Raw genomic sequence first — 27,961 nt, forward strand, 5'->3', positions numbered from 1 at the left:
ATCAACTTGAAATACATAATAGACGTACATAATGTGGTAGGTCTTACATTAATAATAATAATAATAATAAGTAATATATTTTACTTATTTACTTATATATATATATAAATATTTTTTCCTTAACAAACATTGTTTACTTCTTACATGTTACATTGTTTTATACTAAGCGTGTTTCATATTGCGCATGTTTAATTTTTTAGACAAATTATTTAGAATAGAATTGAGAATGGAAATGGGGAATGTGTCAAAGAAACAACAATACGACCATAGAAAAAACAACAGCAGAAGGTCACCAACAGGTCTTTAATGTAGCGAGAAATTCCCGCAACCGAAGGCGTCCTTCAACTGGCACTTAACAAATATATACTAGTTCAGTGATAATGAACGCCATACTAAACTCCAAATTGTACACAAGAAACTAGAACTAAAATAATACAAGTCTAACAAAGGCCAAAGGCTCCTGACTTGGGACAGGCGCAAAAACGCGGCGGGGTTAAACATGTTTATGAGATCCCAACCCTTCACATATACTGCATTTCGACGAATTGGATATATGCATGAATACTAAAATTCGTACGGTTATCATTGATTCAACAGAGGGTAAACAGTGCATTTTAAATGTTATTCCTTGTTCATTATTTATTTTATTTATTGCGAGTCCTACGAATTTCTACAGACACTACTTATTTTTTTCAATAACAAATATCAGAGACGTATATACATATGTCCAGAGACGTATATACATATGTCTCTGCACAAATGAAACGGGTGATTTTGATACTCGTCAATAAGACAGCAACCCATATAGGGGCGGGTCTAGCCATTATTTAAAAAAGAGGGTTCCCAACACAGGACAAAAAGAGGTGGATTCTAAGAATTTGTGTGTGTGTGGGGAGGGGGATTCCAACCAACGGAACCCTTCCCCTGGATCCTCCGATGTCATAACACAAAAATTAAACCGGCACTCGGCGGTCAAATTTATTAACTTTATTAACTTATGAACATCTGCTCACGCTTTGCCTTGTGAAAAACAAAGGCGGATTCAGAAATTTTCACAAGGGGGCACACTGACTGCCTGAAGGGCATGTCTCAGTGATTGCCTATATGATCAACCATTTTTTTCCTATAAAAAAGGGAGGCGGGCACTCTGTACGCCTTAAATGAAAGCTTTGACATAATCTGTATGTCAATCAAATTGAGAATTAAAATGGGGAACGTGTCAAAGAGACAACAACCCGACCATAGAACAGACAACAGCAGAAGGTCACTAATAGATCTTCAATGCATCAAGAAATTCCCGCCCGGAGTCCTTCAGCTGTCCCCTAAACAAATATATATACTAGTTCAGGATATTGGATGTCATACTAAACTCCAAATTATACACAAGAAACTAGAATTAAAAATAATTCAAGACTAATTAACAAAGGCCAGAGGCTCCTGACTTGGGACAGGCGCAAAAATGCGGCGGGGTTGGTAGATATAGGAAGATGTGGTATGAGTGTACCAATGAGACAACTCTCCATCCAAATAATAATTTATAAATGTAAAACATTATAGGTCAAAATTCATAGTGCAAAACCATTCACATTGGAAAATCAACGATTTAAACATGTTTTTTTTAGATCTCAACCCTCTTATCAATGTAGAATAGTAAACGCATAACAATACGCACATGAAAATTCAGTTGAAGAGGAGTCCGAGTCCGATGTCAGAGGATGTTACATAAGAAAATAAACAAAATGACAATAATACATAAATAACAACAGACTACAAGTCTACATATACTTTTCTGAAACCGGTAACATCAAGTCGCAAAACTCATTTGATATATTTTTGCATACAATTATTCACCAAAATGAAATGACACATGCATACAAGTCGTTTAAGAAGACAAACAAGGGTTGTCGCTGTGTAGGTTATTCAGTATACACTATAAGTCGAACAAGAGACACGTAAGGGTTATCGCTGTGCAGGTTATTCAGTATACACTATAAGTCGAACAAGAGACACGTAAGGGTTATCGCTGTGCAGGTTATTCAGTATACACTGCATTATTTATGTGATGCATCGACAATTTTCTTTTATAGTAATTACTTAAATGAAACAGCACCACAAAGTTTAAACCAAGGAACTTTATTTACACAAACTTAATGGTAATCAATACTCATTTCTTTAAAAAAAAATCAAATCAAATTTAATCTTTTGCAGGAAGTATATTGAAGTCTCACGGATTTTATTTATCAACATTGTTTTCTTTTCGTATGCATATTCAGGTGAGATATTCCTCCGAAATCAAGATAAATATTATTGTAACATAAATTAGGTTTTTTCCTTTGATGATTTATGAAATAATTTGCTTAAAATGTGTGGTGAGGCAAAACCATGGTATATTATATGCAAATTAATGTTGTACCATACTTTGCTAATTAAATATGCAACCCAACTAGAATTCAAAGGGAAAAGGCGGAGCTTCAGCCATAGTATAACATATTCATGTTCATGTTATTCCATGGCTGAAGCTCCACCTTTTTTTTTTTTAAATGTACCCGCCTCTTAAATATTTAGGAAACTGTTAAACGTACTAAAAGGACAAGATCTTCATTTGTTTTCATTTCTTAACAAAAAGCAATAAATTATGTGTACCCAAATCTTAAGAAACCTTTTTCAAACTATATAGGATTGTTACGAATTCCCCTAATTTTGGAAACAATTACTAAATGTTTCTTCTTTAAGTTGTGAAAAGTACAGTGTTTTATCATTAAAATTGTGTTTGAATAAATAATCTAGCTTATATTCGAATTAATAAAATAACGGAAGAAAGCAGTTTATACGAAAACTAGAAATGTATAAATATGCATTTTTCAATGAGATGAAAATTCTGTAAAATATGATTAATTTGTATGATACTTAAAAACAAAAAAAAAACAATTCTTACCGTCATTAGAATAATTATTTAATCCTTGTCCGATGCTGGAATCCGATATTTTTGTTTACCTCAGTCTGATGACATTATGAAGTTACTTGCGCAAACAAACGACATACACGGGGCGCAAAACTAAATAAAAATCGGGAAAATCTGACATTTTCTTTCCTTTTTGCAAATTCAGGGGTTCTATAACATGAAATACACATAATATCATTCACGAGGCGTAAAAGTGACTTGCGCGAGCTTCCATTTCATTGGATAAAACTGTAACGTGATCAATTTCCAATATCAGTTGAAGGTCTTGAAGCTCATATGCAACTATTACAGTCATAATCACGTTCGATAACTCTGCATGTGACTGGTTCAATTAGGATTTTTATACTGGTTACCTGATGAATTATTTAAAGAAACTTGAAAAATATATTTAGTTCACCTCGGTGTTTATCCATTCGATGTCTTCTTTTATGAATATGAAATAATATTGCAAAGAATTTCATTGATAATCGGACACATTAATCGGCATAGGTATTGTCAAAACATGCATCTACATGCATGGGTATTGTCAAAACTTACATCGTGATTAGGTGTCATGTTTGTTTTCTTTGATCACGTTGATGTTATGACTTAATTAATATCTCCTTAATCTTGCTATGGCTATTCTTATAGTTACAATAACGTGTCATATTTAATTGCAATATAAACAGAGAAAATAAATTGAATTATGTGCATTAACAAAATAAGTGTCGATCATCCTCTACGTTTGAAAATTATTTGTTCGCCATTTTTCAAAATTTTATAAAAATAACAACAGCATGTTTAAGCTTGACAAAAAGGAACCAATGTTCGATTACATGCTGCATTAAGGTAAGACAATGAATGAAAACGCGAGCATCCAACAGTTATTTAACTTTCATAGTAAAAATCGTACAAATAATATTTTTACCATGTCGCCCCACGCTGTCAATCTGGTCGCCATCTTGAAAAATAATAGCAGATTTTCTGAAAATAGCTTATTTTCAAATCAATTTGGAAGGGACATAATAGAAAATTAAACTATTCTATATACGATATTTCAAATATTTATGAATATATTAATAAGCACGAAGACCCACAATTATTCCATCTGTTTTGTTTAAATCGCAATTTAAGGTTAAAGACGACAGAAAATCCAATATTTATCGTAGTTGTATGATTTAACAGTGTGAACTATCGAGGCAACAAGACAAATTTTCAAAAGCATTTGGAAGGGAGAAGATCAAAATTTAAACTATTCCAAAAGGAATATTTATATTTCTAAATATATGAGGAATTACTACAAAGACCCACACTTTTAGTATTATGAACTTAAAGTAATGTATTTCATCGATTCCAGAAAGCCCCTATGCATTTCTATACAATTTACTTGGGCTTGATACGGGTGATGTGTGACGTCACAAAAGTCACGTGATGACTGCTATAGTTGGATATGGTCAATCATTTTATTTATATTACAAATTTTATATACCATGTGTCTTACTCATTAACATATTCGGATTCGTTTGTTTAAATATGTTAACTCGTAATAACTATGGTGTATATAATGACTATATATACCATGGTTAAGACAAAAATTAGACAAAAAGAATAGGCAATTTTTTTTTAATGCGACAAAACGTTATAAAGAAATAACAGAGGTGGTCTCGGGCCACTTTGAACTGCGAGGCGCGATTAGTATTTTTTTTTTTACGGTGTGGAAACAAAAAAAAATCCGGAATTTGAAAAAAAAGCCGACCACCTCCTAAAATGGAAAGGTGGTCGGCTTTGAAAAGAAGGTGGTCGGCACACCCGGCTTAAATGCCGAATGTAAAACACTGATTTATAGTACTTAACTTGATTATGGTACAATATTAATAAATGGAGGATGAGGTATGGGTGTCAATGAGACAACTCTCCATCCAAGTCACAATTTATAAAAGTAAATCATTATAGGTTAAAGTACCTGACTATGGACAGGTGCAAACATTTGTAGCGGGATTAAACTTTTTTTAAAATGGCATTAAACCTTCTCCCTTTTCGGAAACAATTGCATAACATCCCATCATAGAGAGACACACTATAACATTAGAAGGCTTATCTCACCCATCAAATCCCTATATACAACCGATACCTTCTTCTTATATGTAACTATTAAGGTGAACTTCATGTTATAATACGTAAAACTAGACTCACTTTCTTTTTTCAAGACAGATATTGTTTTAGTTGCCAGGACAACTCCAATTTAGCTTCATGTACCAGGGTGATAACTTGTGGTACACACGAGGTAGGTACACGCAATAAAAGAAGGTCTGGTTGGGGTTTGAAGAATATGGAGTAATGGGGAAAAGTTCAGAATAAAGGCAATTTTTGCTTACATCTTGAAATCTCACATCTTGGTTATTTTTGCTTTTCAATATATACTAATGAGGGGCTAAAAAAATTCCATATAATTGTTTATCGTATCTGTCATATATTCTTCAAAATCAAATAAGTGCATTTTACCCATATGTTCCATTTTAACCATAGTGTCTATGTTTCTTGGCGTAAAAGGAAATGAAATACAACATTTATACTAGATTCATTTGAAAAGAAAACATAAACAACTTGTGTAAAATTGTCCTTAAAGGGCAATAAATCCTTTTAATGGATACATTTTGGTCATATTAAAGTGTGTGTAGATCTTATATACTATGCTGAACATTACTGCTGTTTATAGTTTATATATATCTATAATGGTAATCAAGATGATATCAAAACATTGCGAAATTTCTTTAAAACAACAAATTTAGTGGCAGCAACCCAAAAATGGGTTGTTCGATTTGTCTGAAAATTCAAGGCTGATAGATTTTGACAAATTGAAAATTTTACTCCAGATTTGCCATAAAAGCTATAGTTTTTTAGATTTAAGACAAAACCTGTATTTGACCCCTATTTTCTCTTTTTAGCCATGACAGTCATATCTGTCGATGGATCAGAACTTCGGATACATTTATAAACTAGATACCCTAAGGGACATTAAGTTTAGTTTGTAGTTTTTTTGGCCAAGTAGTTTCAGTGGAGAAGAATTTTGAAATCATTTACGCAAAATTCCCTTAAAAGTACCCGGCAATTTAGTGGCAGCAACCCAACACTGGGTTGTTCCATTCGTCTGAAAGTTTCAGGGTTGATAGATCTTGATCAATTAAACAAACTAACTCCATGTCAGATTTTCTCTAAAAGATTAAGTGTTTTTTTTTAGATATAAGCGAAAAACTGCATTTAACCCATATGTTCTATTATTAGCCATGGCAACCATGTTTGTCAATGAATCAAAACTGCGGATTCAATTTATGATTAAGCTAAATACCCTAAGGAACATTTAGTTCAAGTTTGAAGGCATTTGACCCAGGAGTTTCAGAGGAGAACATATTTGGAATCGTTTATACTGATACTACAGACAATCGGTATTTAAATGGGTACTTATTGTGCACCCTTACTAGCCGATTTGTTTTTGTACTCGTATGAAGCAGAATGAATTCATTCAAACCCTTCTAAAAGACAAACAGAAAAAGCACCTTTCGAAATTCTTTTCCGATATATTGATGATGTCCTATTACTGAACATAACCCATATTTCAACCAATACTTGCATCTTATATATCCTAGTGAACTTGAAATTATGGATACTACTGATACTAGGAGGACTACTTCATACCTTGATCTTTTCCTCAATATTGACACAGATGGACGACCTTACTAGAATATCTGTGATAAACGGGACAATTTTATTTCCCCAATTATTAATTTCCCCTTTCTCTGCAGTAACACACCCTCTGCCCCTTCGTATGGTGTTTACATATCCCAGTTGATACGTTATGCTCGTGCATGTTCACACTACACGGACTTCATATACAGGAGTGTGATCCTAACACAGAAACTGCTCCAACAAAGTTATGAGGACGACAGATTAAAAATGACAAACCGTAAACTTTACGGACACCATCACGAATTGGTCTATCCATACGATGTGTTTTTGTCCAGACTAACTAAGGACATTTTTACAATGTGTTAGACTGTGGTTTGTCAGTACGTCGTCTGATCTTTTTATTCTAACGTGAAATTACTCCCGATTTAGACTGTTTTGCTGAGTTTGATTTCGCATTGCTATAAGACGTGTCACGGTACTTTTCTATCCAAAATTCATGTATGTAGTTTGGATGTTATTTTTGTTATTCTCATCGATTTTTGTCAAATGTCTTATCGGTTGTAGTTGTAAATCTTGTATTCGTGGTTTATGGTAAATATAATTAATCACCCAGTTCATTTATTAGATTAACGTTTGGGTCAACTAAATTTATACTATATGTTTGGTTTAGGATTTAATTTAGACGAAACACCAACATGTCTAGATAATACAATTAATTATCTAATAACTACCACAATTTATATTAACTAGTATTGTAATTTTCAGCGTTGTCGATCTCTTCGGCTAACTCGGCTGTGACTTTTATGTGCTGGTTTATGTTGTTTTATTTATTCTTTTTTTCTGTTGTAAGTTAATCACCACTTCGGTGATATCATTCATATCTTTTACATAGTCCTTTTTTTTTTTTTTTTTTTACAAATTAACTGTTTGCAAAAGTATAAAATATTCTATATAATAAGAATGTTCTTATTCCAAGGCAAAAAACCTTAGCCGTATTAGGCACATTTTTTTTGTAACTTTTTGTCAACAATGCTCTTCAACTTTGAACTTGTTTTGGCTTTCGAACTTTTAAAATCTGAGCGTCATCGGTTAGACTTGTGAAGATGAAACTCGCGTCTGGCGTATAATTAGGTTATAAACCTAGTACCTTTTGATAGCTAGTATTAATGTGTTTCTCTGTCCTATATGTTCTTCCATTTATTTGTATTGTAGTCCTGTCATATAATGTTGTCATTTTAATGTTATATTTAACATTGCTTTAAAAGCGTGAGGTTTGGCTAGCCCAAAAAACAGTTTGAACCTATCTTTTTTTTCTAAAAATGCCCTGTACCAAGCCATTGTTATATTATAGTTTATTTCTGAGTGTGTAACATTCTAGCGTTGTGTTTCTGATGTGTCGTGGGCAACCTCTTTTATTTGATGTTTCCCTTGGTTATGGTTTGTAACCCAGATTTGTTTGTTTTTCTCAATCGATATATGAATTTCGAACAGCGGTATACTGTTGGTGCCTTTATTTACGACGACAGACAACTACAGACGACTATAGACGACAAATGACAGACGACGACAAAAGACGACGAACGACGACGGACGTCAAGTGATGGCATCAGCTCACATGGGCCCTTCCCGGTGAACTAAAATGGGCAAAACATATAAAGAATAGAGAAAAACAGCACGAAAATTAAAAACGATATTGAAGGACCCCATCCAGACCCCTATATTCAATATAACATAGAAAATGACTGATATCTATTGGTGTATAACCTACCACTTTTATTAAATAGAGGCGACAGTAACCAAAGGATTATTCAAACTCACAAGTCGATGAAACTGACAGCACCATAGAAAAAAACCAGCAAAATAAACACAACAATGTATAAAACAAAACATAGAAGACTTAAGACTTAGCAACAAGGTCAAATCCCGAGTCCTGTCAAGTTTAATGTTAGATGTTACACGTCTTCTGATAAACAGAAAGTGTTAATCTATCAGCTCATAGACATAATTTTCAAAGTGTCATATGACTATGACTTCTGATTAACAGAAAGTGTTAATCTATCAGTTCATAGACATAATTTTCAATTTTCAGAAACGTTTTTTCATGAATTACTTCTTAATAAATATGGCAATTTAGAATTGAATTATATTCATTGTAGGTATACTGTCACTACCAATTTGTTATTTTAGAATGAAGCAACATTTTGTATTTGAATAAGCGGAAACCAAAACATTTTGACTGGTTAAAATCATTCTTAAACAAAGAAAATTCAACCAATGACATGCATTATCTTAGATAAATAACGCATATAGAGAGAATATTAGATAATTAGGCTGATTTGTCTTTTTTTAGGAGTGCTATATAGAGAAAATTATAGCTGATGACGGAGTTCCATACTTTAACCAAGGATGTAGAGACAGACAGGTTTCGTATCTTAAGGATTTTAGATCTATTGATTTTTGCAAGATATTCTGAATTCTCTAGTTTTATCTATGTAGTGACCATGGTGACGTAAACAACACTACATCTCTTTTCGTATTTTTTTTTATGTTTAAGAAGCCTTATTTGAAATCTTACCATATCCTTATGAAAAAAGGTACCAATATCAAATATATGAAAAGAGTGAATTATTTCCCGCCAAATTTTCAATGGCCTATATATCTCGAAAACAAGCAAATGGATTCACTTTCTCTCTCGCTTCTTTATCTCCTTTTATTTACATACATCAATAAATAACAAATTCTTTTATAGAGTAGCGAACATCCTTAACGATGTGTTATACAAGATGGATAGACTCGATCAGTAGTATTTGATTTTTTTTTTTTATCATATATGACAATCGAGTGGCAACTGTAATTAACTGATGTGAAAATTGCGAAAATAAGTCTGTTCTAATTAGTAAAAGTAAAACCACCATTGTTTCCCCTATTAGTCTTTGTTAGAGTGGCACTTTCAATAAATTATGAAAAATTTACTTTGTTTCAAATTGGGACACAATATATTGGTATATGTGATAGTACAAGTTTCAAAAAATGAAGAGAAGATTTTTTTAGATTTTTTTTGTCCTAAGGTTATACTTTTTAAGTTTATTACTCGATAAGAAATTTTTTATCGTTGGTTTGAAGCAAGAAACGCGTTCTCTGTCCGCACATATGGTTTCATTTCCATAGGAGGTCTTGCAGTTAAAAAAAACGGAGATCAATTTCTTAAATATCAAAATCAACAAATCAAACACATCGGTAAAAATTTTTAACAGAGGGATACAACAGTCAACATTTTGATATAATCACTATGTAAACAAACAGCTATCTAAACATAGAAAAACAAAATGGCAAAAACTTTATAGACAAAGTACATAATTAGCAAAACTTCAGAAACACAATAATTGATAAATGATCATAGCACAATACCACAATAGTGGGATGTGTTAATTAGGAGATAACTGTATCGTATTTAAGGCTCAAAATGCATCAATTTGTTATTTGATGGTCACAAATTACGTTTTTAGCGATGCGTAAAAATTGATGACATTATCCAATCAAAATGAACGTTACAACCGATGGTGCATTAGAATATTCAATTAATGTCGGAAATTCTAATTGACACAGATATGTCAAACAACACCACTGGGTAGAAGAAGTGATACTGTAGCGTGTAATCAATGTTGTGATTCAGACTTTTGTAATTATAGAGGTTGTAATGAACAGGGTAAGTAAAATTACAAAGGTTGAAATGAACAGGGTACGTAAAAACTGACTTAAATGTAAGTGTTATACTGTTACCCGTAATGTGTAATCAATGTTGAGATTAACACTTCTGTTATTCTAAAGGTTGTAAAGAACAGGGTAAGTTCAAGCTGACTAAACTGTCACGTTATATTAACTGATCGATCTTACATTTTGATTTGAATAGATATAAAAAAAGAAGATGTGGTAAGATTGCCAATGAGACAACTATCTACAAAAGACCGAAATGACACAGACATTAACAACTATAGGTCACCGTACGGCCTTCAACAATGAGCAAAGCCCATACCGCATAGTCAGCTATAAAAGGCCCCGATAAGACAATGTAAAACAATTCAAACGAGAAAACGAACGGCCTTATTTATGTAAAAAAACAATTTATCTGAAGATGTGCATGATACAAATGAGAGTCGTTATAAATGTTATAGTCATACTTGATTTCTAATCACCTATCAGTGTCATCAAACGAATTTACGATAAAATCACTGGACACTTCATTGATGAGTTTACCCCCAAAACACCTATTTTAGATGGTATAGTAAATGATAATAAAACCAGTTGAACACCGCCCAGTTAACAAGTGAAATATATCAAGTAATAATGTTGTGAACCGTACTATATGACCAATTTTACGATTCCGACTTTTGTTATGAACAAGGTAAGCAAAAACATACTAAGAATTGAAGAATAATACTGTCCTCTATCATGGAATACATGTGTGCGATCTCTACTTGAGAATAAACAAGGAATAGGAACGCACACCACTGGATCGATGCCACTACTGTTATCACCGCAGCCTAGTAGTCAGCACTTCGGTGTTGACATGAGTATCAATTGTATAGTCATTTTCATAAAATGATTGTTTCAAACGTATGAATTTTTCGAAAAACTAAGGATTTTCTTACCCCAGACATAGATAAGATAAGCAGTATTTGGAAAACGCGTTGGAATTTTGGGTCCTGAATACTGTTTATCTTTATACATTTTTGTGCTTGTTTGGATTTCTATTTGACTATTTTGAAGTGTCACTGATGAGTCTTATGTAGAAGAAACGCGCGTTTGCGTATTAAATTATAAGCCTTGTGCACTTGATGAATATTAGGTATTTATTATCTTATGTTTGTAATTATATTGTACGCCTTTAGCACTTCGGTGTTGCCATGAGTATCAATTATAAGGTCATTTGTATCAATTTCCTGTCTAAAACTAAGAATTTTCTTACAAGCATAGATTACCTTAGCCGTATATTTGACACAATATTTAGTAGTCTGGCGTATTCTATTATAAATCTGGTACCTCTGATAAGTATTAGTTATTTGATATCTTATGTTTGTAATTCTATTGTCCTCTTATTCACCTGTATATGTCTGAGGTTATGTATAAAACCTTGAATCTTGAATCTTGATAAAACTTTTTTATTGCAGGAATAAACGCTGACCACTATAATCATCTATGTTTAAGTTGTGGGAACAGCAAGTTTACCGCTGATAATTTGTGTCATAAAGTTGGCTTATGTGCAGTAGGACATGTAAATATCACAGCTGGCATGTGTCAGTACATGTTAGATAAATCCCTCAAACAGTTAAAATAAAAAGAAAATCTGTTTTAAATTTTATGCGTCCGATGCACTTTTCTAGTTTGCCTTCATCAGGAATACTCAAAGTTGAATGCTAGAAAGCCAATGATGTGTAAGAACCGCTAAAGTTGAGTTATAACAACAAAGAAGCTGAAATATCGCCGAATCAATCTAAGGTGAACATTGTCTAAGAGATTTCAAACATGAGTTTCTCTATAATTTCAAAATTGATAAACGGACAGTTTTAGAAAGGTTTGTTATAAATCATGTTATTGCTGACTATTGAGCTGACCATTCCCTCGGGGATTTATAATCCAATGGTTAAGGAAACGACCGATTTATAGTTATGTTTTTTTTCTTGTGGACAGAGGTGTTAACTACATGTTGAAAAAGTTTACTTTTGGGTCAAATGGGACAATAAATGACACCAAAGATCAATTTAGGAGTTGATGAAATGTTTAGGATATCATCATCATTCTACGATTTGTAAGCATAGTTAAAATATGAATGTAAGTCCCAAAAGTAAGAGTAAAAAATTAAATGTCATATTTCGGCTACGGTAAGAACTCACACTGATCGATACAAGTATGTCTGTAATACAAACGTATTAACAGCTTTTTTTTAAAACTGCAAAATGCAAAAATAAGGCTGTGCTGACCTATGATTATTCCAAGCATAATGACGAACAACGTATTTATCTAGTTTATCATTTAGCTTTAGAAATGAATAACCTGTTTGTTATAACCATGTAAACCAAATAGTTCTTTTGAATTAAAAATAAGTTTCTTAATTAGTAATGCAGGGCAAAAATGACAATTGAATGTTATCTTATGCTGATTTTTTACTTGGCGTGTAATTTATTTTAAAAAAACATCAATTCATTCAGAACTATTTTTTCTTGTAAACATTACGTGAATGACTATTAATAGCATTATGATGTTCTTATTTTCACAGAAATGTAGTGTAGTAGAAAAAAGAGATTTTAACGGAAAACAATTGTTCCAATTTGGATGTAAATCTGATTCAGTGAGTAGTTTTGTGTTTTGTGTTTTTTGAATTTAGAATATTAGAAATCTGTAGGTGTTACTTGGCGATATATTCATTGATTGTTGGTTGTGAGGTTTTGTGGAAAATATTTCATGCATGTTCAGAACGAGAACACGTTACCAATAAAAACAATTTGTAGGTCTTTAAATAGAGGCCATCCCGGATGACGGTCGGGGAAATTTAGACTGCCACTGAAAAATGATGATATGAACAGGGATTTGAGTTTGCCTTGCAACAAGCTACGGACGCACCATCAAAGAGTTGTTGCAATTATTTTTAAAGATTACCTTAGTCATATTTGGCAAAACTTTTTTGGATTTTTGGATCCTCAATGCTCTTCAACTTTTTGGCTTTATAAATACTTTGATATGAGCGTCACTGCTGAGTCTTATGAAGACGAAACGCGCGTCTGGTATACTAAATTATAATCCTGGTACCTTTGATAACTATTTTAATGTGCAATGAGCGTTGCACTCGTTTTATACGAGGCATCGAATTTAAACGTCTCCATTCTGACCGTACGTGGCTGCAAACTTAGCCAAACAGACGCCCCTACTTTGGCAAGCTTTTTACTGCGGTTGAAAGAAGACCAAGTTACCTTATTTATATCCTCAGTCACCGTTTGGGGACTACACGATTTAACTGCATGATGTAATTTGTATTAAAAATTGACAGGTATTACCGACACCAATATTGTTGTGTTTAAAAGGGTGTATTTCTTTATTTTTGTTTTCATAAAGTTTGGAGAAAACTGTACAGACACATTTTAAGTCTTACTTTTGAAATGTTATTTTGTTGATGACAGCAACGTTGCATTTATAACATTTAAATCAGGTGGAATACACTGAAAAAGACAGATGACATTTGTTTTCTATTGAATGTAGCCTGCAAGTATGGAATGAAATTCAGTAATGACGAAGAATTAGTTTTGTTACGGCGGTAACTAGAGAAATCCTGTAAAAAATAGCTGCAGTCGATAATGCTCAATGAGAAATGAAGTATCTGCAAAAATAAGTAGTTTTAAGATTTACCATCAAAAGATTTCAATTAACTATTGTTTAATTTCATTATTATATAATTATGTCATTTGAAATTCCCGCTCTTTTTTTGTTTGTATCTTTTAGGAATGCGCATCTATACAAAACCCTAATATTTGTAACAAGTGCTGTACTGGTCCCTTCTGTAACTATAAATGTTCATCAGGAAGTTCTAATATTGGCTCACTACAAACACCGAGTACAACACAGGGATGGAATGTGGTACCAGTCATGCCGAAAACAACTCCTACATACTTACAACCGGCGTATAGTACGTAATTTAGGCTTCTCGAATTCTTAACCAATTTATCTTTTTGCTGATTTTCTGATTATTTTTGTTTCATAGACGTATGGTTCGTTTTATATCAGTTTGCCATTAGTCAATATTCGATGGCGACATCAAATTTTCTTGTTTTTATCTGAAATTCATATTGTGACGTTATGGTAAAGAAAGGTGACCATGAAAGATGACGCCACAAAGCAAGACCACTTCATTTTATAGATCATTGTAAAAAAGGACAATTATTGTCCGTATATCATCAAAAAATCATTAGGGAAACAGATTTCACCACCAATTATCGTTCGATACGGTATTATTCCACTGTCGATCGTTTAATTTCAAATATATTCAAAACGCTCGGCAACACTTGCGTTTTGAATTTGAAAGTTTCAATGTCTTAAGACCGTTTTATAAATAACAAGGGACATGTTATTAGTCTTAGAATGCATTTGTTCCCTGTTTCTTCACGAAACAAATAAAGGCAACAGTAGTATACCGCTATTCAAAACTCACAAATTCATAGACAAAAAAGAAAATCGGGATAAAAAACTAAAACCAAGGGAAACGCATAAAATATAAGAGGAGAACAACGACATAACACTAAAATGTAACAAACACAGAAACGGACCGAGCATCAGACACTATAAACTTTAATTAAGTTTATTCCTGAAATGGCACCAAGGTTTGCAATACAATATTTGAAGTACATACCATTTATTATTGATTATAATTTTCAGGTAAAAATATAACATCCTGTTTCTCGTGCAAGGATATTTCATCTCCAGCTGACTGCACAGAATTTACACACTGTGGTGTCCACGAGGTAAGTACAGTAAACCCTAGCTAAACCGAACCTCTTCGGGACTTAAGATTTTGTTTGCTTTTGGCCGATGCTCACAATCCATACAATTTGATATGACGGTGTTTAAGAACATGTTTGGTTGATACTAGTTTTCGGTTTTAGCAGGATTCGGTTTTATCAGGTTTCACTGTATAATAAACACAACAGTGGTATATCTATGATCAAAGGTCATAAATCGATTGAGAGAAAACAAACCCGGGTTACAAATTAAAGCCGAGGGAAACACATCACCTATAAGGGAAAAAACTCAGGAACAACAGGAACACTGTAGTGCAACAAAATCATACGGAAACAAACATAGAAACATAAATAAACTCGTTATAGAACAACGGCAACAGTAGTATACCGATGTTCAAAACTCATAAATCATGATCATAGATACCAGTATTAAAATTTTGTATTAACGCCAGACACTCGTTTTGTGTACGAACTGTTTCATACCAGTTGTCATATTCGTAACTACAGGACATTTTAAGAAAGATGGGGGTTGAACCAGGATGTAACCAAAATCTTGTAGTCAGTTTAATTGAAGTCTGGAGCTGGTATGTCAGTTAACTGAGAGTAGTCTGTTGTTATTTATGTATAATTGTCATCTTGTTTATTTTCTTTGGGTACATCTTTTGACATCAGACTCGGAATTCTCTTGAATTGAATTTTAAATGTACGTATTGTTATGCGTTTACTTTTCTACATTGGCTAGATGTATAGGGGATGGTTTAGATCTTACAAACATGTTGAACCCCGCCGAATTTTTGCGCCTGTTCCAAGTCAGGAGCCTCTGGCCTTTGTTAGTCTTGAATTATTTCAATTTTGGTTTCTTGTGTACAATTTGGAAATTAGAATGGCGTTCATTATCACTAAACTAGTATATATTTGTTTAGGGGCCAGCTGAAGGACGCCTCCGGGTGCGGGAATTTATCGCTACATTGAAGACCTGTTGGGGACCTTCTGCTGTTGTTCATTAACTTTTGTAGAGTATATCATATAGGGCAGATACTTTTTCGGTTTATTCAAAGGGTAGGACATAGATCTTTTTAAGGAAGAAATATGAATTGCACCGGTCCCAACCCCCTAACAATATTGACCGGTCTCTAAAGGATCTAAATAAGCTTAAATTATTAATAGTTCATGGAGCTCCTTTACATGATATTTGGTTTCTAACATATAGCGGGAAAAGGCTGACTCAGACTTGTATCTTATATTTGCATTGATGTTATTTGGGTTTGAAATCAAAAGAAAAATATTATAGAGAATCCACTTAATTTTGGACCTTTTATGAGCTATTAATTTTAAAATGAAAACATAAATGGGTGTTATGAGACAAACTGTTTTTACTATATCGAATGGAAATACACCAAGGAGTCCGAACATCAGACACAAGTTCCAAAACCTCACCAAAGCAATCAGATACAAATTTATTTTAGCTGTCATGAAAAACGTTTTTTTATAATAAACACAGATTACGAACCCCGCATAGGACAGGTGCATTTGAATTTAATCTTAAATGACCAGAATTGTCAGTTTTCCAACCCAAGTTTTTTTGCATCTCGTAACTCACTCCTGCTGCCGCCACCAATAAAAATTTAACCGCCACGAAATAGCGCAAAGGCGTTTAAAGTGGCTTTATATACCAATCAATCAATCACTCACAGCAAATTTGTAGCAGGCATACGTTTCCCAAGACTTATTTGAGTTTTCACATGTTTTGTTTTATGTGAGTTGTTTTGTCTTAGTCATATAAGTATCGTATTTTGTTTTTTGCCATGGTATTATTGGTTTATTAGTGACTAATGAGCTCAAGTGTACCTCTGGTTTTTTTATTCTAACGTTCACATTCCTTAAAAAAAAATCTAATTTTTGAATTATTGTTTATGTAGTAATATCAGTTATATGTTTTGGAGTATAGTATGACGTACATTTAACCAAACTATAGTACACATTTTTATTAAAGGTCCAGCCGAGGCCAAACTATGGCTGCGGGAATTTCTAGCTACGTTGAAGACACATTTTTGGCCTGTGGCTGTTATCTGTTGTTTAGTTTGGTTGTTGTCTCTTTGATATATTCCCCCTTTCCATTCTCAATTTACTTTTAATAAAGTGCATATGCCTACGTGCTCACCTTCTATCATGATTCTTTAACAAAAAGCTTATTACAAGAAAACAACTGGTTTTAGGTTGTTAAGTTGAAGATATCCCTTGGAAAGGTTGAACTAAAACTATCAGATGGTTGAATGGTATAAATGTTTTGTGTCACAGATGACAATGAACATGATCCACTTGCCGTAGTGAAAATCACGTCGAATTTTATTTAAATTCGAAAAATAGTTGCTTGCTATGATGCAAGATAAGTATATCATTTCAGATCTGGAAATGCATCATTCTACACAGTCTCAAGTTTTCAAAAATGTGTTTTTCAGACTGATTTTGTCTTTTCGTAAGTGGTATTATCTGTCTTGAACTGGTGTTTTGCTTTACTATCGGACCTCTAACGTGTTTTTTAATTGAGGTCAATTGAAGTTGTTTTGTCCTTACAATTAGCGTTATTTTTTTCCCAATGATCCAAAGGGAAGTACCTTTTGTTTATTTCAGCAATGCTACACCCAGAAGTCAGTAACATCTGATGGTAATGTTATTTTCTCTGGTGATTGTTCACCGAAAACAGTAAGTAAATTATTTTAAGGTGGTATCTAACACTACAGGGAGATAACTCTGTAAAATCAGCTAAACGTTTTAATTACGTTATGTTGTAAATGGAATAGTAACCTTCTCAATGATCAACATTGGTGTTTGTCAAACTACTATATAACCAGTGTAATTTTACTGAAATTTTTGAAATTTTATATTTTTGTTAAAGGGCCAAAGTAAATACTTTGTCAAAATTTTATGAAAATTAAACGAGCTAAATTAATCTTAGTGAGAGTGTTGGGTACCACCATCCTTATCTCAGAAGGTTATTCCTTATATTGAGAAAAATATCATGCTATTTGATTCAATATATAAAAAGAAGATGTGACATAATTGCTAATGATATAATTCTTTCTAAAAGATCAAATAAAGCAGAATATAGATCACCGTACGCCTTCAACGATGAGCATATACGATACCGTATAGTCAGCAATAAATTAAAGGCTCCTGTCTTGGGACAGACACATACAACAAAATGTGACGGGTTTTAACATGATAGCAGGCATTTGTTTGTTTTTGATTATAAGCTGAAGATACTTTTAATATGCACGAACAAAAGAAAGGGTGAAATAGAGACAAAAGATAGCAAAAGGGAAATGCACACTTATAAGTCAAAAATAAACTGATAACGCCAAAATAGAACAACAACAGATGAACAAATATTCACAAAACACAGCAAAGAAAACAAAAGACTAACTATACATACGAACCTCACCAAAAAATGTGGGTGATAGAATGACTGTATATAAAATATGTCATTATTGTTTTGTGTGTCTTTGCAGAATATTGCATCAGACAATAGACATTTTTCATATTACCGACTTTTAACTCCGGACTATATTATTTTTCGACAGGTAACTTAATCTGTGGTAGAAAATTTTAGAATTCGCTCAAGTAAGAGCTACCAAAAGAAAGTAACTTATTCATATAAATGTTGTAATTTGGCGGAAAGGTTTACTGTTTTCCGATGATTTTGTCGTGTAAAGAAAACATAAAACAGTAAATTCACCCCTAGATTGCAAGCTTGAATTACTTCTTTAGTTTGCATATAAAAAGTAACCTGCAAAAAAAAATAAACCCCGGAATCAAAAGTCGATAATAAGAAAGAAAATCCATCAATTTTTCAATTATATGTTACAGTCGTGCTACTCTTCTAATGCCAATCAACTGAACACAGTCATTTGCCATGAATGCTGTAAAACTAATTTTTGTAATGTGAATGGATGCGGCCATACAGGTAATAAAATTTAATCAATTAGCTGACTTTGCAGTATGCACTTTGATCATTTTTGAAAGAAATAAGAGTTTCAGATTCGAGAAAAAATAAAAATTGTTTCAAAAATAATAAAAAAAATCTTACAAATTCTTAGTTTGAATATTTATTGTTTCAGACCTTTACAGGCAATCACAAATTTTTCGTGTAACTAGAAAGATTAGCTTTGTCTAGATGTGTTTTGTGTTTTTTTGTTTGTTAGATATTTGCTTTCCTTTAAAGTGATTAAGTTAATAACGCAACGTTTCCTGTTGTCCCCCAATTTTGATATTTTTACCTAGTTCAGTTTGTTTTGTTCACAAATAATTTTCAGTGTTACGAAATTTTATGCAGTTGTCATATAAGTGAGAGGTTAAGCTAGCTTGAAACCAGGATCAATCCGCACTTTTCTACATAAGAAATTGCTGTACAAAGTCAGGAGTATGACATTTGTTACCCATTCTTTTGATGTGTTTGCGTTATTGATTTTGTCATTTCGGGACTCTTCGTTTTAAATCTTCCCAAAAACAAATTCGGTATTTTTGTGATTTTACTGTTTACTTAATCTCAAAGAGGTGATATTTGTGTTGCCGTATATTTTGCTGTACCACCTGTATAGTCACAGTCCTTGCAATATTTGCCATCTTTAAAAGTTTTAAAGGTAAATTTATCATCGGGAAAAGAAAGAAGATATAGACATAATATTTTACATAAACGCATTATCATTTCGAACAATTGTTTTAGGTTTCATTATCAAGAATACTAGCGAATAATGCATAATTATTAAAATCTAACATCTTATAGTTCATTTCTGTGTGTATTACATTGTCGTTTGGTATTTCGTTGCACTTTTGTGTTTCTGTTGTTTCGTTGTTTTCCCCCTTATAGTTAATGTGTTTTATTTGATTTTAGTCTGTAAACTTTTATTTTCTCTCAATCGATTGATGTCTTTTGAACAACGCTATACTACTGTTGTCTTTATCTATATGAAACTATATCTGATATTATGTAATATTTATATCGGTATATCAATCGATACGAACTTGATATTGCTCGTATTCATTTGGCTGCAGGATGTTTATTCTGTAGTTAGGCCTCAGCGTATACAGCAAAGTAAAACTTACCAGACTCAAATAAGATATGGATGCATCCTATATATGAATGAAACCATGATGATATAGGGAGATGTGGTGTGAGTGCCAATGAGACAACTCTCCATCCAAGTCACAATTTATAAGAGTAAACCATTATAGTTCAAGATACGATCTTCAACACGGAGCCTTGGCTTACACCAAACAACAAGCTATAAAGGACCCCAAAACCCAAAATTACTAATGTAAAAAAGTTCAAACGGGACAACCAACGGTCTAATCTATATAGAAACGAGAAACGAGAAACACGTATGAACCACATAAACAGACGACAACTACTGTATATCAGATTCGTGACTAAAGGCAGGTGCAAACATTTGCAGTAGGATACTAAACGTTTTAATGGTACCAATATAAGATTAATTTGCCGAAAAAACTATCCTTTATTGATTGAATCTATCCTTTTGCATTAAACTTGATATATTTGTGAAAACTATAAAAACTTAACGCATTCATAGGTAAACTAGTCATTTTGTTTAGTTTCTTTTGTTACCTATTATGACTTCGGCTGTATTGGCTAGAAGTTTACGGGGAGGTTACGATATCAAAAAACATGTTTAACTCGCCCACATTTTTGCGCCTGTCCCAAGTCAGGAGCCTCTAGTCTTTGATAGTCGTATATGATTTTTAATTTTTGTTTTTTGTGTATAATTCGGAGTTTAGTATGACGTTCATTAACACTGAACTAGTATACAAATTTTATGTAGGTCCCAGCTGAAGGACTCGTACGGGTGCGTGAGGTTCTCGCTGCATTGAAAACCCTTTCGTGGCCTTCGGCTGTTGTCTGGTCTATGGTCGGGTTGTTGTCTCTCTGGCACATTCCCCATTTTCATTATCAATTTCATGTCCCCGTGTATATCAATGCCTCATACTTTTTTCTCTCATAATATTTTTTTTTTTTTAGTTTCTTTATCTGACGAATCTCATTTTTGCGCAACATGCCAGGGAGTTAAAAGACCAGAAGACTGTAAGAAAGTATCAAGATGTACAGCTGACCAGGTACTAAAATGCATTGGTTTTATTATTGAATACTATTTCACTATATTCTAAGTGTTAGTCCAGTCATATTAAATGTAATGCGTTGTGAATGTGATTAAAACATACATCTACCAAAAACAGAAAAAAATCCTTAAGTACCGTACAGTTCAGTATATAAAGGTTGCACTGACCTATATGACTAAAATTACTTTAAAGTGTATCAAAATTATTCATGTATCCCGAGAATGTCCTTTATAAGTTTGAAGTGTTTCGCTTAATGCGTGTCAAATTTGTACATGTTTTGATCTTTTAATAGTTTTTGAAAATGACGTCTGATGTACAATAGCATAAACATAGTATCATTGGTGAGGTTTTTTTTAGGTTTCTAAACTGTTTTAGATCTAATAATTATTTTGAATTTATGCATACAATCTACTTAAATGTTTTTCCAATAAGTATATCTTTACAAATTTCTTTTATTTAGCTTCCAAAAAAAGGAATTGAATTCACTGTCTAGTTCATTACAATATGTTTTCGTAGATATGCATGATAAAACAAAGTCACGATTTGAATGGTCAAATAACACTGAATATGGGATGTGTCAGAAAAGATGTAAGTTAATAAATGTTATTCCACTATTTATACATGTTGATAGCTAATCAAATATTTGATTGGTTGAGACTATTCAGCATGTCATTGAACAAAACTTCATATTCCATTCTGAGCATAATACTCCCCACTGTAGATTGGAACCTCTATTTATGACATGTTTACTCTTTGAATGTTTGTTTTGTTCATGCATCGTTGACAATGAAATGGAATTTGATGCGACTGTCGTACAAGTGAGAGGTTTAGCTAGCTATAAAACCAGGTTAAATCCACAATTTTCTACATTAGAAAATGCCTGTACTAAGTCAGGAATATGACAGTTGTTATCCATTCGTTTTATGTGTTTGGACTTTTGATTTTTGCCTTTTGAATTTGGACTTTCCTTTTTGATTTTTCCTCGGAGTTCATTATTTTTGTGTTTTTACTTTTAACGTACATACCATTTTGAAGGTTTTTGTAAATAGCGTTAGTTAAGTCAATACCGTGTTCAAATAGAAAATATGTAAAGTAATAAATGTTCATCGTTTGTTGATCCTCGAGTGTCGTGTGGTGTGTTATCTTCTCTGTATTGTAATGTTCGGTTGCTACTCACAACGTCAGTTCTAAAATATAACGCGTCTTGTCGATTTTTTTAGAAGAATCAGTAGTGCACTGATAATCAAAAAAGTGTGCTTGTTTTCGAGATATCAGCCATTGAAAATTTGGCGGGAAATTATTCTCTCTCCATTTTTCATATATTTAACATTGGCAACTTTTTTGCTTCAAAAACTATGAAAAAATAACAAGGACTTTATTAGACTTTGAAATATGTCTTTTTACACTTTATGTAAAAAAATTAGAAACAGAAAAGAAGGGGTTAGTGGTCAAAATTTCTTAATGGCAATACATGGATAAAACCAGAGGATTCCGAAAATCTGGCAAAACTCAAAAACTAGAGGAGCAAACATCCTTAAATAAGATCACTTAAAAGCATGTTTCTCGCAGTAGCAATACTAGTACAGTGTTAGAAATATAAAAATGTACTTCATATAAAGAATACACCCACGATCAACGCTTTTACAACCCAATAGAATAATAAAAAGAAGCATGACGTTCTTATGTGTATGCTTCATTACATTGAGAGTATTTAATAGATTTTCGTTTGTTTTTCGATGCATTGAATTTTTACATACGTATGGATAGCACGTGCAATTATAGCTTTTGTATTTGATACAGAATTAAATAGTTTGACGTCAGCAAATCAAATTTAAGTATTCTAATGAAACATATATACAATGTTATTATTTTACGTTAACAAAGATGTGTAGCAGTATACCTTCAGCACAATGTAGCGGTTGTTGCATAGGAGCATACTGCAATACAAATTGTCAAATATTTAACCAACATCGCAGTAATCAGTTATTTACTAATCCGACTATCACGACGCAAGCACCACTTCTAGCACAGACAACAACACAAGTGCGTTCTTCTGGTAAGTAAAATGAATAGAGGAAGATGTGGTATGAGTGCCAATAAGACAACTATCCATCCAAGTCACAATTTATAAACCAGTATCGGTCAAAGAACAGTCTTCAACACGGAACCATGGATTACAACGAACAGCAAGCAATAAAAGGCCGCAAAAAGGGGAAATCAACGGTATAATCTATATAAAAAACGAAAAACTAGAAACTTTTATGAACTGCATACTATTAAACAAACCACAACAGTTACTACTGAATATGAGATTTTTGACTTAGGACAGGTGCAGAAAATTTTAAAGTTTAGTTTTAATGGTACCAGACCTTCTCCCTTATCTGAAACATAAGTGTAACATCACAACATAGAAAGACACATTGACTAAAAGTGTTACAACCATAGAACAGAATTATAAACATTTAACATCTATCCCGGTATCAATCGATATTTGACCGCGAAACATTTTATTGATTAGCGAATTCAGGATTGTGATCGTAAAACGTTTGTCTCTTTTAGCTCTAGAAAGATGAGTTTATTGGTTTAAAAGACAGTTTCACAAGTTGACATACATTATGGTGGCACGGGGAATTTACTCTCAAAACGATTTATCAATTAAAAAAGTTTTAAGCTATTTTCTCTGCTATACTGTATGAATGTTTATCTAATAACGAAAGTTTATTGCGACATTTTAATATTGGTTGATGTTGTTTTTTTTTAAATAGCAGACACATAAAAAGAAATTAGACAAAATATCACGAGAAGTGCTTCCTTTATTTTAGTAAGATGTTATTCCTGCGAATTTGTTATTCGATTGAGTGAGTGTCAAAATTTGGTTAACTGCAATTCAGGGGAGGTAAGTAGTTAATATGAAAGAGTTTTAGTGGTTAGTAACAAAAGTAGAGAAGTTAAAGAAGAACTTTGCTGTTGAGTTAACCCAAGGTTAAGTTTCTAGCAACTGTGTGGGGACAAATATGTAGCTTAGAGGTGTGTCTCATTAGGGCTTAATCGTGACCCGGGATTGCCGATTTTTTGTAAGCGTGACACGCAAAAGTCAAACTATTGTGCCGTGAAAACGGGAAATGAAATCTAGGGGGACACGATAAATTACCAAAAGAAATGAGAAAAACTGCTTGCGTACAAAGTGTAAGCGGGATACGGGAACAGAACGCCCAAATGAAAACCATTTGAAGAGGTTAGTCAAACAAGGCTACGTCCGTTCACAGCTTATTAAAGATACCAGGATTATAATTAAATAGCGCTATTTTTTTTATGCCCCACCTACAGTAGTAGAGGGCATTATGTTTTCTGGTCAGTGCGTCCATGCGTTCGTCTGTCTGTCTGTCGGTTCGTTCGTTCGTCTGTTTGTCCGTTCGTCCTGCTTTAGGTTAAAGTTTTTGGTGTCCTATGAGATGACCTTTTTAATTTTAATGCCAAATTAGAGTTTTGACCTGAATTTTACGGTTCACTGAATATAGAAAATGATAGTGCAATCAAGTTTCAGGTTAAAGTTTTTGGTCAAGTTAGTTTTTGATGAAGTTGAAGTCCAATCATCTTAAAACTTAGTATACATGTTCCCTATGATATTATCTTTCTGATAGTAATGCTACATATAAGAGTTTTTACTTCAATGTCATGGTCCACTAAAAATATATATTGATAGTGCGAGTGGGGCATACGTGTACTATTGACACATTCGTGAACTATGAAAAGCAGTAGATAAAAAAAAAACGAAAATTAGAATCGGACAGCTTAATTTAAAAAATATAAACATTTTATTTGACTTATCATTAATACAAGACGGCAGATTATAAGTTATAAAGGTTTTGGAATAGCTGTTTGTCGCCGCTAGAAAAGTCATATTTATTACATAATCAGTTTAGAATAAAAACACCAACAAAGAACTAGAATTTCGCAAATTTGTTCAATAAATATAGGCGACAGTAGTATACAGATGTTCAAAACTCATAAATCGATAGAAAAAAAAATCCGGGTCATAAACCAAAACCGAGGGAAACGCATTAAATACAAGAAAATGACGACACTGTCAACGTATATGTGTTCCACCTAACAGAAGTTTCAGTGGAAACTTTATTATAAACAATGTCATAATACATGTACCTGTCGGAACAAATATTCTATACAATTTATTCCGTTAGGAACATCTGCTGTAATCTTTACTCCTGTGGAAATAATATTCGAGAATAGTTTTTCCATTTGGAAATATGAAGGAACTTCTATTCCGTGACAACACAAGCATAAACTAACTTAGCATTGGACAAAATCCGATGAGAATAACAAATATAACATCAAAACTAAATACATGAATTTGGGATAGAAGAGTACAGTGACACGTTTTATAATAATGTGAATTCACACTCAAAATGTAAGAAGAAACAAACGACACAAAAGAAACACAACGTTAAAATGTAGCACACACAGACACGAATTATAATATAACAATGACCATATTCCTGACTAGGTACAGGACATTTTTTAAAGAAAAAATGGTGGGTTGAACCTGGTTTTGTGCCAATCCTCTCTCTTTTATGGTCATGTTATATATAACATTAACATAGCTAACAAAAGGAAACAGGTTTATAATTTAATACCAGAAGTGCGTTGTGTACACACAAGACTTACCAGTGACACCCAGACACAAAAATTTGAAAGCCAAATACGACTTTTTTTTACCAGACGCTCTTCGGTAAGTCTACATAAATTAACAAGCGGAGCTCAAATAAAAACAGTCATTGAAAAACCAAACGTTAAAAAAAATGTGTGCCAGATATATAGAAGTCAAAATCAAAACCTCGTTGGTCAGCTTAATTTTATATTTTAATGATTATTTATTAGGATTACGCGTGTTATTCTGTGTGCCCCATTTTTTGTGTTATTTCTTCATAGACAGAAAAGATATTATAGTTATTTCTTATAATTTAATTCTAAATTCCATTTAAACCGGCAAAAACCATGAAAAAAATTAATGACGTCACGATCACATGACTTAATTATGTCTATGGGCTGATAAACTAAGCAAATCAGCCAATCAGAAGACGCATTGCCTCCAAAATTAAAATATAATGATGTTTTATCTTCCTTGCAGACTTGTCAGCTAAAGGAATTTACAGGTTCTAATAATTTGGTGGCATATCGCATGAAATGTGCTAACGAAAAGGTAACGTACAGGCCATAGTCTTACTCTGCTGTTGATTTTGTATTATTGTGCAGTCAATAGATCTGCAAAAAAAAATGGACCAAACAAAACCGGACAATCCAGCGAATGAAAGTACACTAAAATTTAACTTGATTTAAATTGATATGAATAGATTCAGAACGAGAACTTAACTTTTTTAATGTGTCTCAAGTTATAATGAACAGGCATCATTTGGGTGAACAGGTCTCATTTTGGTCTTTTGTGGATAGCTGTCTCATTGTCAATCATACCACATCTTCTTTTTTATACCAACCTTCACCCTAACCTGAAACAAAAGTGTATGCAGCAGTGGGAAGCAACTAATTAAAATGTTAGGGTAGGTACGTTTTTTATGGGTTAACAAGTACAATATTTTTATCTTAAATATGAGGGCTGAGAAAACACTTTGGATGTACGAGTTTCACACAATGAGAAAACACTTTGAATGTACGAGTCTCACACAATGAGAAAACACTTTGAATGTACGAGTCTCACACAATGAGAAAACAATTTGAATGTACGAGTCTCACACAATGAGAAAACACTTTGAATGTAAGAGTTTCACACAATCATTCATCAACATTGATCATCTTTATTTAAATAAAAGCTTTTATATATATTTATTATTATTACAGACATGTTGGGTGGCAGGACCACATGCACGAGCTGGGTGTTGCAAATCTGAAGGATGCAACAACAATGCAGATATTTTACATTAAATTTTGTTAAATTGGTTTTAATTCTTTATAGTTTATTGTCAGTAATAAAAATATATGTGTAGTTCCAGTTACCCTTCTTATCCTACTTTTTAGTCTTAATAACAGTATATTTCTCGCCTTCGGTTGTTGCTTTGGCACACTCCCCATTTCCATTCTCAATTTTACCCTGATGATGTTTTTGTCATTTTTCCTTAAGCACTGTTAAAGTCAGAATATTGCTCTCAGAGACGCAACGTACAGACAAAAACCCATAAAAAACGTACCTACCCTAACATTTTAATTAGTTGCTTCCCACTGCTGCATACATTTTTAAAACCTTGACTGCAAAACAAGTTACCATTGCCTGTACATTATTATTACTATCAGCTCGTTGTAATGTTCTAGTGTTTTGATCATTTGTGTATTTGTCTGTCATGTGTTTTCTTTTATTTGTTTGAATTGTAGTTTTGTCAGGTAGTGTTGTCATTTAATTGTAATATTTAACATTGCCATAAAAGCGGGAGGTTCGGCTGCGACATAACCAGGTTCATCCCAATATGTTTTAAATGTCTTGTACACAAGTCAGGGAAATTGCTATTTGATGTATGACTTAAGTTTTAGTTTGTAACCCGGATTTGTTTTTTTTTACAATCGATTTATGAATTTCTACAGCGGTATACTACTGTTGACTTTATTATACAAATCTCTCTTCTAAATGTTTGCAAAAACACACTGCAGATTTTGTTCATCTTAATATATTTTTACT

The 27,961-nt window shown here is 32.9% G+C and overlaps 1 protein-coding gene across 1 annotated transcript; it reads left to right on the forward strand.

Moving 5' to 3' along the window:
- On the forward strand, positions 1-27,232 carry LOC134718112 (uncharacterized). Its single transcript, XM_063580605.1, has 17 exons — positions 1-36; positions 2,209-2,273; positions 5,149-5,225; positions 8,976-9,047; positions 10,232-10,331; positions 11,794-11,897; positions 12,900-12,971; positions 14,117-14,300; positions 15,047-15,132; positions 17,761-17,832; positions 18,997-19,093; positions 21,164-21,258; positions 21,778-21,849; positions 23,146-23,317; positions 24,084-24,157; positions 26,408-26,479; positions 27,133-27,232. The coding sequence occupies exons 1-17, from the start codon at positions 32-34 to the stop codon at positions 27,214-27,216; spliced, it is 1,503 nt and encodes a 500-aa protein (XP_063436675.1). The 5' UTR covers positions 1-31; the 3' UTR covers positions 27,217-27,232.
- The last annotated feature ends 729 nt before the right edge of the window (positions 27,233-27,961 follow it).

The sequence above is a fragment of the Mytilus trossulus genome, chromosome 5 (genome assembly GCF_036588685.1).
Source record: "Mytilus trossulus isolate FHL-02 chromosome 5, PNRI_Mtr1.1.1.hap1, whole genome shotgun sequence".
NCBI classification, from domain to species: domain Eukaryota; kingdom Metazoa; phylum Mollusca; class Bivalvia; order Mytilida; family Mytilidae; genus Mytilus; species Mytilus trossulus.